General features: G+C 51.6%; 1 protein-coding gene across 1 annotated transcript in view; it reads right to left on the minus strand.

Annotated features, from left to right (window-relative positions):
* Positions 1–2,041: 2,041 nt before the first annotated feature.
* GYPC (glycophorin C (Gerbich blood group)) overlaps positions 2,042–12,584 on the minus strand; it is a 44,264-nt gene continuing 33,721 nt past the window's right edge. The window contains exons 2-3 of the mRNA XM_079710635.1: positions 4,857–4,907; positions 2,042–2,792 (exon numbers count right to left, since the gene is read on the minus strand). Coding sequence (XP_079566761.1) covers positions 2,596–2,792; positions 4,857–4,907 — 248 coding nt within the window. The 3' untranslated portion in view covers positions 2,042–2,595. The remainder of the gene's footprint in view (positions 2,793–4,856; positions 4,908–12,584) is intronic.

The following is a 12,584-nucleotide window of genomic DNA, read 5'->3' on the forward strand; positions in this document are numbered from 1 at the left end:
AGAAACCTGAGCCCTGAGAAGTTCCTGGCCACCTGGGCTGCAGTCTTTAATCTTGGAACTGCTGGTCTCCAGGTGAGGGATTGCTGAGCTGCTGGGAGTCTTAGAAAGACTCTCATGCAAGAGGATGGTTAGTAAGTTCACTTTAACTCATGGTTACTCCTGAGGAGGTGTTTAAATGTGATGCACTGAGGAAATTTCATTGACTGATACATACCCTCTATACATCCAACACCAGTTATTGACATCCGAAGACAATTAGTGCTGAGCACACGACACATTTGTTCCTGCCATCAACCCTGGGAGCTGACCAGGGAGGTCAAGAGAGTTGCCCAAGATTCCAGGACCAGGACAGGGGAAATCAGGGCCCAAACCCAGGGGGCAGGGCCCTGCAGTCTGCACTCCAGCCTCTGGGAGCCATTATCACTAATGTTATCGTGGGAAGGATGGGGTGATGCTGTGATTCATAAGAAATATATATTTGGTCATTCAGATGACCAAAATATATTTCTCGTATATATTTATTTGGTCTTTGTACACTGTTCCTGGCTCACAGCTTCCAAAACGCTTGGAATTTCCTAAGTGCTGAAGAGCGATAAAGGTGTTTTTTGTTATTTAAATGAGGTGATTTTTGGAAGCCCCTAAGGTTGGGGCCTGGTTGTCAGGGGAACCAACCACCTGACTAGAGGTTTGTAACTTTCAGTCTCACCCCCCTTGATTTCCAGGCTGGAGGTTGATAGTCAGTCATCACTGACCAGTGATTTAGTTAATTATGATTATGTAATGAAGCCTCCATAAAAACCCAAAAGGACAACTTTTTGGCTCTTTTTCAGAGAGCTTCTTGTTGGGGGAGCCAGAATGCTTCTGTGCCACTGTGCTGGGGCCCTGTTCAGGACCTCACGCTACGTTATCACTTTACCTGGTTGTAGATTCCTAACCTTTAATAACCTTACATATATATATATATATATATATATATATATATATTTTTTTTTTTTTTTGTGGTACGCGGGCCTCTCACTGTTGTGGCCTCTCCCGTTGCGGAGCACAGGCTCCGGACGCGCAGGGTCAGTGGCCATGGCTCACGGGCCTAGCTGCTCCGTGGCATGTGGGATCTTCCCAGACCGGGGCACGAACCCGTGTCCCCTGCATGGGTAGGTGAACTCTCAACCACTGCACCACCAGGGAAGCCCTATATATATATATATTTTTTTTTTTAAATTGAAGTATAGTTGATTTAAAATGTTGTGTTAATTTCTGTTGTACAGCAAAGTGACTCAGTTACACACATATTCTTTTCCTCAGTTACACACACACATGCTTTGTTGTATGCTTTTACGTTATGGTTTATTGCAGGATACTGAATATAGTTCCTGTGCTATACAGTAGGACCTTATTGTTTACCCATTGTATACATAATAGTTTGAAGTTTGGGGTTCAATAACTTTTGATAATAAATCGAGAATCTGTGAGTAAACTGGTTTTCCTGAGTTCTGCAAGCCCTTCTAGCAAATGAGTTGAACCCTCGGAGGGGGTCGTTGGAACCTCCAGTTTGTAGCTGGTGGGTCTGTCACTGGCGTCTGTGGTGAGGGTGGTCCTGTAGGACTGAGCCCTCTACCTGTGGAATCTGATTCTGTCTCCGGGGAGACAGTGTCAGCATTGAGTTGAACTGCTTGTTGCTGTAGGGAAGCCTCCTCCGCACGTTAGAATTGGGCTTGGGAACCCTCTTCCGATGGGGTTCACTCGTATTTTTAACAGGTCCATTCTTTCTAATACCAGGCATTTGGGAACCAATGCTTCAGCTAGTGCCCTGGGGGCTGGGGCAACCTATTTCTAGAGGGACACTGCACTCGTGCATTTGTTTCCTGAAGCTGTGCCCAGGTGGGGAAGACACATGCAGGTCACTGGGCCCTCCCTCTCTCCCTCCCTGGTGGGGCCCAGGAGCCATCTGTACAGACTGTGTTCTCTGACAACTGCCCCGTGGAGCCTGAAGTGGCCGTCCCAGTATCAGCTGGCGGAGTCGATCAGAGAACACAAAATTGCATGGATAACAAGTAAGCCCTGGGCAGCCTTTATCTTTCCCTAAACAATCACAGTCATGTCATTGGACTCTGGATGCTCCATTACATTTCAGATTTATTTCCAATCATTCAGAGCTGCATCCATGGGAGACAGAGGTGCCTTTGAGCTCCGGCACCTGCTGTTCCCCCCACATGTCAAGGGCTGACGTTTGATGTCTTTATCCGCAGTCGGCGTGATGATGGCTCACTCCTTGCTCCCCACTCCTAGGCCCGCAGCCCCATTCACACCCAGCGAGGACTTCCATGCCCCACACGCAGGTGGCAACGTGAGCGGCCCAGGGGGAGCCGACCTCCTCCCTCTGGCAGAGCCTGCCTGGGTCCCTGGGAGAGGCCTCTGCAGCTGGGTTCCTCCTTCGCTCCCTCCCCCACTGGGCGGCACCCAGTGTCCCAGGCGAGGTGAGTGTCTTGGGGTGCAGGGGGCGCTCGCGGGCTGCCTGGTGCTGAAGGTGGGGGGGTGGTGGGGCTTTCTCTCCTGGACGGGGAGGCGTTGCGGGGAGGTGAGTCCTGGTAAAGTCCTTCAGATGAAGTACTCCTTTCTGCTGTTGTCACCGTTGTCCTGGAGGGACGGGTCGTCCTGCAGGGCCGCGTCGGCGCTCTCGGCAAACTCCGTGCCCTTGGCCTCGTTGGTGTGGTACGTGCCCTTGTGCCGGTACATGTAGTGCAGCATGAGAAAGAGGAGGCAGACCAGCACGAAGGCCACGGCCGCGATCACGCCTGCAGGGGCGGAAGCACAGGGGTGTGTGTCGGGAGGAGAGGCCGGGCCGGGATGGGGGAGGACGCAGGCAGGACCCACAGGGCTGTGCTGGGCCAGACACACTGCCGGCCAGACACCAAGCCCAGACTGGCTGGCTCCTTCCTGCCTCACTCTTGCCCTGCCCAGGGCACTTGCCCCTCACCTGTGCCCATCTAAGCTACCCCTGACCTCCCTTCTCCCTCCGTGCAGCATCCTCAGACCGAGGCTGGAATCTTATCCCAGAACTGACCCTGCTCCGAGGCGCTCCCAGTCCGCTGGGGAAGGCAGACCTAAGTGCACCATCCAGGGAACGCGGCTCGAGGGTTTGCCTAAAACTGATAGGTTCACGGGACTTGGAACTTTCAGGGATTTTTTTTTTTTTTAGAGATAAGTTTAATTCAAAGAATTAGGTATTTTATACATAGCTATTAAAAGGGTGGAAACATTATTTTATAAAGACACAATCATTTTTTAAAACCTGGCAAATACAGAGAAACGTAAATGCACGTTAACATGTCCTTAATCCTTCGGCTCAGAAATCACCGCAGTTAACAATTTGATATCTTTCCCTCCCAAGAAGCATTCATGTTTAATCAAAGTTCTCCTTCCATCTTCAAATGAATGGCCCTCTCTAAACCTTTGTAACACTTTAGTATTTAGCACTTGCAATCATTTTCAAGCTCTTCTTACTGGAGTCCCTCTGGCCGATTTACGATTCCCCAAACACTTTTTATTTGACCAATTTTCCACGTCTTTCTGCACATGCTCTCTCTGCTGAAAATATTTTCCCCTCCCCTTGTCTTCCTGGTAAACTTGGATGCTGCCTCCAGAATCCAGCCTCTGCCACCTCCTCTAAGAAGACTCCTTCGCCGAACTCTCCTGGCCCTGCAGAGCAAATCACTCCATCCCTCAGCATTTCTGCTGTACTTTGTAAATCTGATAACTCTTGAGTTTTAGAAGCAGGACAATCCCAGCTGAGGGGTTTCCTGGGCATGGGATTGAAGTGCGAAAATCAGGAAAGTGCCAGGAGCGGTCGGGGGGGAGGGCTGCCCCTGGAGAAGTGTGGTGAGTGCCCCTTAGCCCACAGCTCCCCTGTGCTCCTGGGAGGTGGGGTCTGCAGGAGGGGTTGGGAGGTGTGGCTAGAGGGCTGGTCAGAAGGAAGAGGTCACTCAGGCCTTTGGAATGATGGGGTGAGAGGGCAGGACCAAAGATTTTGGGTAGGACTAACGGGTGGCATTCTCACGTGGGGAGGTTCAAGTGCAGGTGTTTGCTTTGAAACCCCAGAACAAACCCTCTGCCGTGACTTAGAAGGTGGGTTTACTGGGGGAGGGGCCTTTGGAGACTATGTAGAGGCTACAGACGTTCCCAAGTCCCAGCTTTGTGGGACAATTTCCTCAGTTCCCCGCTGCCTTTAGGGGACACTTCTGTCTGCATGATGTTAATGGTATTGTCTAAGAAAAAGAAGGTCCAGCCGTTCAGTGAGTAGAACATCAGGGTGATTGCCTGCTTTTATTTATTTATGTTGAAACGTGAAGTTCCCTGAGCTAGGAATGAGCTAGGGAGAAGTGTGAAGCTCAGAAGGACACCGCAAGCCATAGCTCACAGACTCTGCCTGTCCTGAAACAGAGTTTGGGGTCACAGCTGTGACCAGTGGGGGCCAGGATGGGCTTCAGAGCAAGGCTAGGGCAGGGTTAGGATGGAGAGACAGGGGCGTGAGACCTACGACAAGGAGCAGTGTGGCTTGAGGGAGCCGGGAGAGAAGTCAGGGAACCCTGGTCAGCCCCCAACCCCACCCCTCCCTCACCAGAGTGGCTCTCCCTCCAGCCCCCTTTCCCTGTGGATCTAGGGTCCTGACAGGCCCTGATGCAGGTGCCTTGGCACCTCACCCACCAGGATGCTGTGTTGGACATTTTCTTACAGAGCCAGAGTCCCCCGGTCCACCTTCAAACCACCTTTGAGGGAAGGAAAGCAGGGCCATGGCAGGTCCTTCCCTGAGTGTTTCCTCTGACCCTCCTGGCTGTTTGAGGGGCCCCCGGACAGCGTACCTGCAATGACGGCGATGTCCATCTCACTCGAGGCCATCCCGGGGTCGGGCTCTGTGGACAGAACAGAAGAGCCTGAGGTGAGAGAGGACGGCTGCCCATGCCTTGCAGTGTCTCCGTCGAGCCTGCACCCTCTGCTCGCAGGTGCACTGGCCCAGGGTGCATGGGAAACCGCGTGGCACGCAGACAGGCCTCTGGCCGGGGGCGCACAGGGCTGGGCCCAGGCTCTCCATGTCTGCTGACCGTTGCTGGGAGAGCATCGTGTCACCCCCAGGGCTATCAGACACCAGTATGGCATCTCCAGGACTGAGCCAGCCATATGTGAGCGACCTCTGCTGCATCCCTGACCCAGAGCCCTGCCTGCACCTGCAGATGCTCACCAGACACCTGCGGGGGTGTGAGGGCAGGCGCGACTGTGTTCAGTGCAGTGTCACCTGCCTCTTCAGGCCTCAGCTTTTCTCATGATGATGGTAAAAACAGACAACCAGTGGGGTGTCTACACATGTCAGGTGTTGGTTTAGTTGCCATCCATCTAGTATACCAGGTACATGGTATTATTAACCCATCTCACAGATGGGACACTGAGGCTCAGAGAGTGATGTGCCCACCGTCACACAGCTGGTCTGGTGGGCGAGCTTGAGGCCGGGACTTAAGGCTGTGCTCCCTGGGGGGCACTTTCTCTCTTCTCACTTGAAGACGCCCCTCCCAGGAGGGCTCCTATCCAGAGATCTCTCCCTAAGACCCTCTGGAGGCCTCTGCATCCTTCTTCTGAGGGTAGGGCCACTCTGTGGTGCTATCCAAGTTACTAAGTGCATTTTGCAGAAGCTCAGTGGTCTAGCCAGAAGGCTACGATGTCCAGGAGAGCAGGAACCTCTCCTCTGGGATATGTGTGAGAGGAAGGATTTGCTAGAGCACGGAAATATCAGTGTTCACATGGAAATCCCATGTTCCCGTTACAAGGGCTCCACGTATTAAAACAGAGAAGGCTGCTTCATAATAGTCATTTCCGCTCAGATAATCACTTTAATTATAGCGTGATGAGGTCATTCTCCCCAGCGCAGCTGCCAGATGCCTCTTTCTGATAAGAAGCTGGCTGGTGGTGGAGGGAAGCGGGGGCTCCAGGCTTGAGGCCCGGAGGAGGAGAGCCAGGCTGGGGGCTCTAAGGCCGGCACAGAGCCTAGAGGTGGGACAGAGGAGAAAACAAGGCCTCAAGTCAGCAAAGAGACAGAGGAGGTATCAGGGCAGCGGGAGGGAAGTGCAGACAGGAGAAGGTCAAATGGATGCTGGACTTTGCAATCCAGGGTGGTCAAGTGCAGCCTGGGACTTAGTATCTAGCACACAGTAGGTACTCTAAACATTTACTGAATGCATGGTCAAGGGGATAAATGCACACAGTAAATGAATGCATGAGAGGCCAGAGTTCTAGAGCTTACTCCATCAAGGAGCACCTCCCATTTCAGCAAGAAAGAATAGCCCCTTCCTTAAGTTGGCATGGATGGTTGTAGAAGCTCAAATACCCAGGATTGCTGTTAGGAATTTTCCAGGTGAAAGCAAGCCTTTCTTAAGTCAGTGTGTCCAAGGCAGCCAGGATTAGAAAGGACAGCTATTTCTTCTTTTAAAAACAATTAGCAATTCCTTACCATGTGCCAGGTACTGTTCTTAGCACTTAATGTGCTTTAATTCAAATAGTCCCTGTGACAATGCCATTCAGTAGCAGTTATTATTGTCCCCTTTTTACAGATTTGGAAGCTGAGTTCCAGAAAAGTGTAATTGATTTCCATGGGTCAGAATCTCTCCTGTTTGAGCCTGAGCAGCCTCAAGATGACATGCCTAACCCTGCAGGGCCCTGCTCAGTGGTGAGCCTGGGTGAGCTGGGTGAGGACTAGAGGTATTCGGCTTGGATCACTTGGGGTGAATTTCTTGGCTTGGGCGTAGGGACCAGAGCTGAATTTGTTCAAGTTGTACCATGTGACTGGACTCCAGGGTAGTGACACTTCAGCCTGGCCAGACCTGCCACCTAGGTGAGAACTGGCACAGAGGAGGAAGCTTGGGCATGTCTGGAATGGTGGGGATGGTATAAGACAGTGGTTGTCAAAATGTGGTCTCTGGAACAGCAGCATTTCCTGGGAGCCTGTTAGAAATGCACATTCCTGGGTTCCACCCCAGTCCTACTGTACTAGAAGCACTGGGGCTGGGGCCCACTAATCTGTGGTAACAGGCCTGCAGGTGATTCTGATGCACGCTCAGAGTTAAGAACTGCTGGTATAAGAGAAGGCTTCCCAGAGAGGGTCTATCAGGATGGGCTCTTGAAGGATGAATAGGAGTTTGTGGCACAAACAAGAGTATAAGCATTTCAGGTAAAGAGCTTAGCCCCTACCACAGCCCCTCACCTCTCTCTAGTTCTCAGTTTTCTCCCCAAATGACTGCTTGCCATCCATGGCACATAGGGTTCTGAAATCTGGGCTTTGACCTCTTGCTTCTGGAGATGCTGCAGTGAGAGTCCTCACTGGCTACACCACCTCATGCTGTTTCAGCCAGCAGCAATGATATGGGATATTTGCAGAAGGCTAGTTGGAGTGAGCTCGAATCTCTCCCAGGAAGTTGATGGGTCACTGTGTGATTGGATTACGAGCCTGGAATGAGAGTCCACCTCTTGCTGAGTTTCAAGGGTAAGTAGGAGCTTGGGATTAAAATCACTTCGAGCTCAGGAACTGGGGTGAGGGCCGATGGGAAGCTTGAGGGGGGTGGATTTTATGGCAAAGAAAGGTGTTATTTATGGCCAAGTGTGCATCTGAGATCAGAACAGACAGCGGTCTACTCCTGAGATTGGACAAGCATGAGTGGCCTCCACCCTTTTTGTAGAGACCCAAAGTGCCCTGCACGTTTCCTTCCTAGCTCTCCTCAAGATTGCAACGCCCCCGCCAGAGAGAAAGCTCTTCGAGTCCCAGGACCGCATCTGTCTTACTCACGTGCGTGCCCGGCATGGAGTAACAGTTGTTGAGAGTGATTTGAAAGCCTAGTCCTATCTGGGGAACAGAGGGTGAAACTGCGCCCTGCACTGTCCACATCACTCTGATGACCCTTGGGTTCAAATCCTGGCTTGACTGACTTAATGGCAGCGTATTCAGTAAAATGCTTAATACCGACTGGCTTTAGTTTCTGTGTGTGTAAACAGGATAACAAACCCACTTTGTGGTAAGGGTTAGAAATGATACACACACACATGATAAATATTGTATATATGTTATATAGACAGTTACTATGTGGTACGTAGCTCAGAATAGGTGTTTTTCAGTTGTAGCCACTGTTTTGATTGTGAGTCTTATTATTACTCTGGTTTGCATGGAATTCAGTGCCATTCACTTAAGGGACAAGTTCCCAGATGCTGTGGGTCCAGGCAGATGCTGGATGCTGGTCGTGAATTCCCAGCATCGTCCGGCTGACAGTCAGACAGCACCGGATGCTCAGTGTCTCTCTTTCCCGTATCACTGCAGGGACCAGGAGAGCTTCCAAGAAACAAAAAGTGAGTCTCTGACCTCAGGATGTTTACAGTTTCCCTGGGTGGTGTGATTGTGATGGATGAATTATTTAGGGCAGTGTCTGTCATACAGGAAGCCCCAAGTCACTGGTGGGTCACAACCAGCTAGAGAGAAAAAGAGGCAAAGAGAGAGAAAGGGAAGGAGAAATAAAGAAAGAAAGCAAAACAGGAAAAGAGAGAGGAGACAGAGAAAAAAACTTAGAAACCACCAGATCCATCATCGGCAGTCGGGATACTGTTTAGGGAGCTCTGATTTCTTCTGTGCACACACACCACAAGCATATGGATCTGAGTCATAGTGTAAAGGGGGTTTCTTACTGAGGGCGGATTTTCCACGATTTTCGGAGACTGTGATTTAGACAACAACATGACAAGAGGGCATACCCGAAACCCTTTGTGTCCTACAGTGTCAGGGTCAAGTGTAGCCCGTCTAAGAGATCAAGCAAGGAGCAGGCAGATGGAGAACAAAGCACGGCCTCATGCCAGTGAAAGCTGATGTAGGTGATGGCGGCCGAAGGGCCAAACAGCCTGATACCTCTGGGCTTCTGAACACCCCCGTGTGGCCACCCAGCTGCAGGCCTTGCCACAAGGCCAGGGCCAAGGGCAGGGACAACAGATGTTTCCCGTAGCTGTGGATCCAGAGGGGGAGAGGAAGGGAAGGGCTGTTCTTGCCCCCAACTCACATGCAGGGAAGTCACCACCTCCCATGGAGCCATGGTGGGGAGCGAGGGCAGGGATCAGGGAGGGAGGCTGATGCTCTCCTACAGGCCTTGGGAAATTTCAGGGGTGGGAAGACTGTTCCAGGACTAGGGAAGTTCTGACACAAGTCCTGGGGGCTCAGCCTCAGCGGGGGAAGCAGGGGGAGGAGGACTGACTAGGCAGAAGGCTCTGGGTGAAGTTGCCACTTACGTTCCTCACAGCAAGCGAGCCAAAGGGAAGTGTTTGTCCCCAGAGAGCTTGAGCAAGTGGTCGACATCTCACAGCCAAAAGAGGCGGAGTCTGTGCTGTAACCTGGGATCCCCGGCTCTAAAATGTGTACCCTCTCCAGAGTGCAAGCTGCCATGGTTGGGAATGGCTTTTCTCCTGTGCCATCTGCAACGTGGCAGCAGCCAGAGCCCTGCTGATTCTCTAGGTCTGCAGGGTGGTCCGCTGCGTGTTTCCTGGTCAAAGGCAGCCCCCCTGGGAGGTAGCAGGGTGCAGAGGGGCTGCCCCTCCATGCAGGCGACATTTTCTGCTCCAGCTGGCAGCTTGGGCACCGCTAACAGGGTGCAGCACAAAGCACTTTAGCAGCAGCTGGATTCTCGGGGCTCCAGTGGTGCTTCGCAGAGGTCAACAGAGAGCAGTGCTCAGGCACTGGCTCCAGGGACACAAGTTGACACTCCTGTTGCCACCAAGAGCCTTGCTTCTCTTGTGTTTTCCGATGAACCTGTGCTGGGAAGTTCTTTTTCCTGCAAGGGTTTGTCTTCAGCACCTCCTGACCCACCTCTAATGTTTTTTCCTATTGCCTCAGGGGTCCTGCAGGAAGCACCCCATTCCTGTTTCCCATCACCCACCTGGTCCAGCCAAGAGGAAGAATTCAGGCACGGCGCAGAAGACTCTGGGAAGAGTAAGATTATTTAAGCCTTAGTAGCACGAAGGGAAACGCTTGTGGACCAGAAGGTTTATCATCAAGTCCTTGAAGAATTCATGGCATGACAACGGTGTCAATGCCAGCAATTAGCAGACGTGGCAACCACATCTGTTGCTTGATGGTTTGCTCTGTGCTACTTACACCGAGAGCCTTCTTTTTCAGGGGGCTTAGGGGGTGATGGCTGTGCGTGAGGCTGACTTGGGTTCAGGGAAAGGACAGGAACGTTTGTGGCCCTAGATAGTTCTCATTGGCTCACACTGGAGTTTCTCCTTCCTTTTCTAGATTCTGGCCTCAAAGGCCTGATGCAAGGGAAGTAGAAATCAGCTGACAATTGACGTTTACTAACTGACTTTCTTTTGTGGTAAGAAAAAGGTCAAAGACATTTACTTTTCTTTGATGGTCTGTTGTTATCTCGCACTGAAAGGCTGTAGCATTCAAGCTACAACAGGGGAAGAACGGGTCTCAGAATATAAGAGCCCCAAGGAAAGAAACGGATAGCTCAGTATCCACTGTCCATCTCTCTTGCAAGACAGCCAAGGTTGGCTGAGCAGTTAGCATTTGCCCAGCCCCAGGCTTCACTGGACGAAGAGAGGATGAGGTCTGTCCCCAGAAGGTTTAAGACTTGGTTGAGGAGACACGACACATTTACATGAAAAGTTAGACTCTGTGTGTTTAAGTGTCAAAATGAGCAATAAAGACGTGCCTGGGAAATAGAGTCACAGATGGAGAAACCAAACTTATGGTTACCAAGGGGGAACCGGAGTAGGGATAAATGGGAGATTGGGATTGACATATACAGACCACTATATGTAAAATAGATAACTAATAAGGACCTACTGTGTAGCACAGGGAACTCTACTCAATACTCTGTAATGGTGTATATGGGAAAAGAATCTAAAAAAGAGTGGATACATGTATATGCATAACAAATTCACTTTGCCATACACATGAAACTGACACAACACTGTAACTCAACTATACTCCAATAAAAACTAACTAAAAATAAACTTTCTTTAGCACCTACTACATCCCAGCAACGTGGTGGATAGTTAAGGCAAGGCCCCTGCCTTCAAGGAGCAGACCGTACAGCAGAGACAAGGACGTCTGTGGGTAACTTTGGAAAGGGTAGGTTTCTGGGTTCTCCCGAAGGCTTCCTGGAGGGGGTGGTCCCCAAGGCTGGCCTGCTGAGATGCTGCGTGGGTGATGCCAGCAGCAGTGGTGAGGGAAGGACGTGGAGGGAAAGCTCATGGTGGGTCATCGGGTGTCGGGGTCTGGGCTCCCGGCAGCTGCAGGTTGTATGCTGGGGAGGGGCGTTACCTGCCTGCAGCCTCCAGCAGGTCACCCTTCCTATCTGTGCAGAGAGCCTGTGTCCCCTTCTCCGGGCTTGCAGACCAAATTCCCTGGACAAAGTACCTGGCCAGGCGAGGCCAATGTGCATTTGACCTGCCTTTTATCAGAATGTACCTACCATTCTCAAGGTCAAAACTATTGCCCTCATGGTCCCTGTGTGTCACCTTATAAACAATCTCCCCAGCCCCAGGGCTGCCAAAGTACTGTGCAATGTTATTACACTGCTCTGAAACCCCATCCAATGATCCAGCCACGCTTTCCTCCTCCTGGCTGTGATGCTGCCTTCTCTGTTGCCCTGGTGCCTGATGCTGCTATATAAAAACAGGCACAGATGTCTGGCGGGTACCGGAGCCTTGCAGGCTGCAACATGCCAGCCACACCAAAACACTGGTGGGTGAAGCACTGGGGCCTGCGAGGGGGCAAGGAGAGGTAGACTCCCTGCTCTGGAGATCAGAGCCATTCCCGGCATCAGTAAACTGGGGAAGATGCAGCCTGGGGGCAGAGGCAGGAGAGGGGCTATCTTCCTGCCTCTGGATCCTTGCTCACGGAGTTTTCATACTCAGGCATTGTCGTTTGGGGGATGTGCTCAGGGGAGGGGAACTGAAAGCTGACGATGCTGTAACTCACAACCCAGAGTGTCCAGGTTTTCCTCCACCTATATTTCCCTGCTATTATCCCTGAGCTTTTTGTTTTTTTTTTAAAATAGAGCCTTATTCCAATACAACGACCAGTCTGCCTCAGTTGAGATACAGGGTCTAAGTAAAAGGAAATGCTGCTTTGTCTCTGTTCCTGGGGCCAGAGTATAAGAAATAGATCCCCTGTCTCCCCAGTCCAGGATGGTGACAGCACTGGGAGTCAGCAAGAAGCCCTAAAAGGCGGGGGAGGGCGCATCTGGGGAGACAAGGGTCTGCTGAACAAGATGAAGTCGCCACTGTCCACATGCGGTTGCTCCTCTGAGAGAGGGAACCTTGTCAGCTTGGGCTGTGTGGGGTTTGGGGTTTGTTCAGGAGGCAGCAAATATCCCCACGGCACAGAGTGAGGAAAGGGAACCACCGTTCCCTCCCCACACCCTGTGCCCACCGCCTCCTGAGGACCTGAGGGTTTCTAAGAAAATGGAATTCAAAAGAGACAGGACGAAGGGGAGGAGAAGATCCAGTCCGGCTGCTGTGCCTGGTCCTGGGGAGGATGCTGGTGCTTGGTCTCCGTCCGCTGC

Source organism: Hyperoodon ampullatus (assembly GCF_949752795.1).
Source record: "Hyperoodon ampullatus genome assembly, chromosome: 8".
In the NCBI taxonomy this organism is placed as follows: Eukaryota; Metazoa; Chordata; class Mammalia; order Artiodactyla; family Ziphiidae; genus Hyperoodon; species Hyperoodon ampullatus.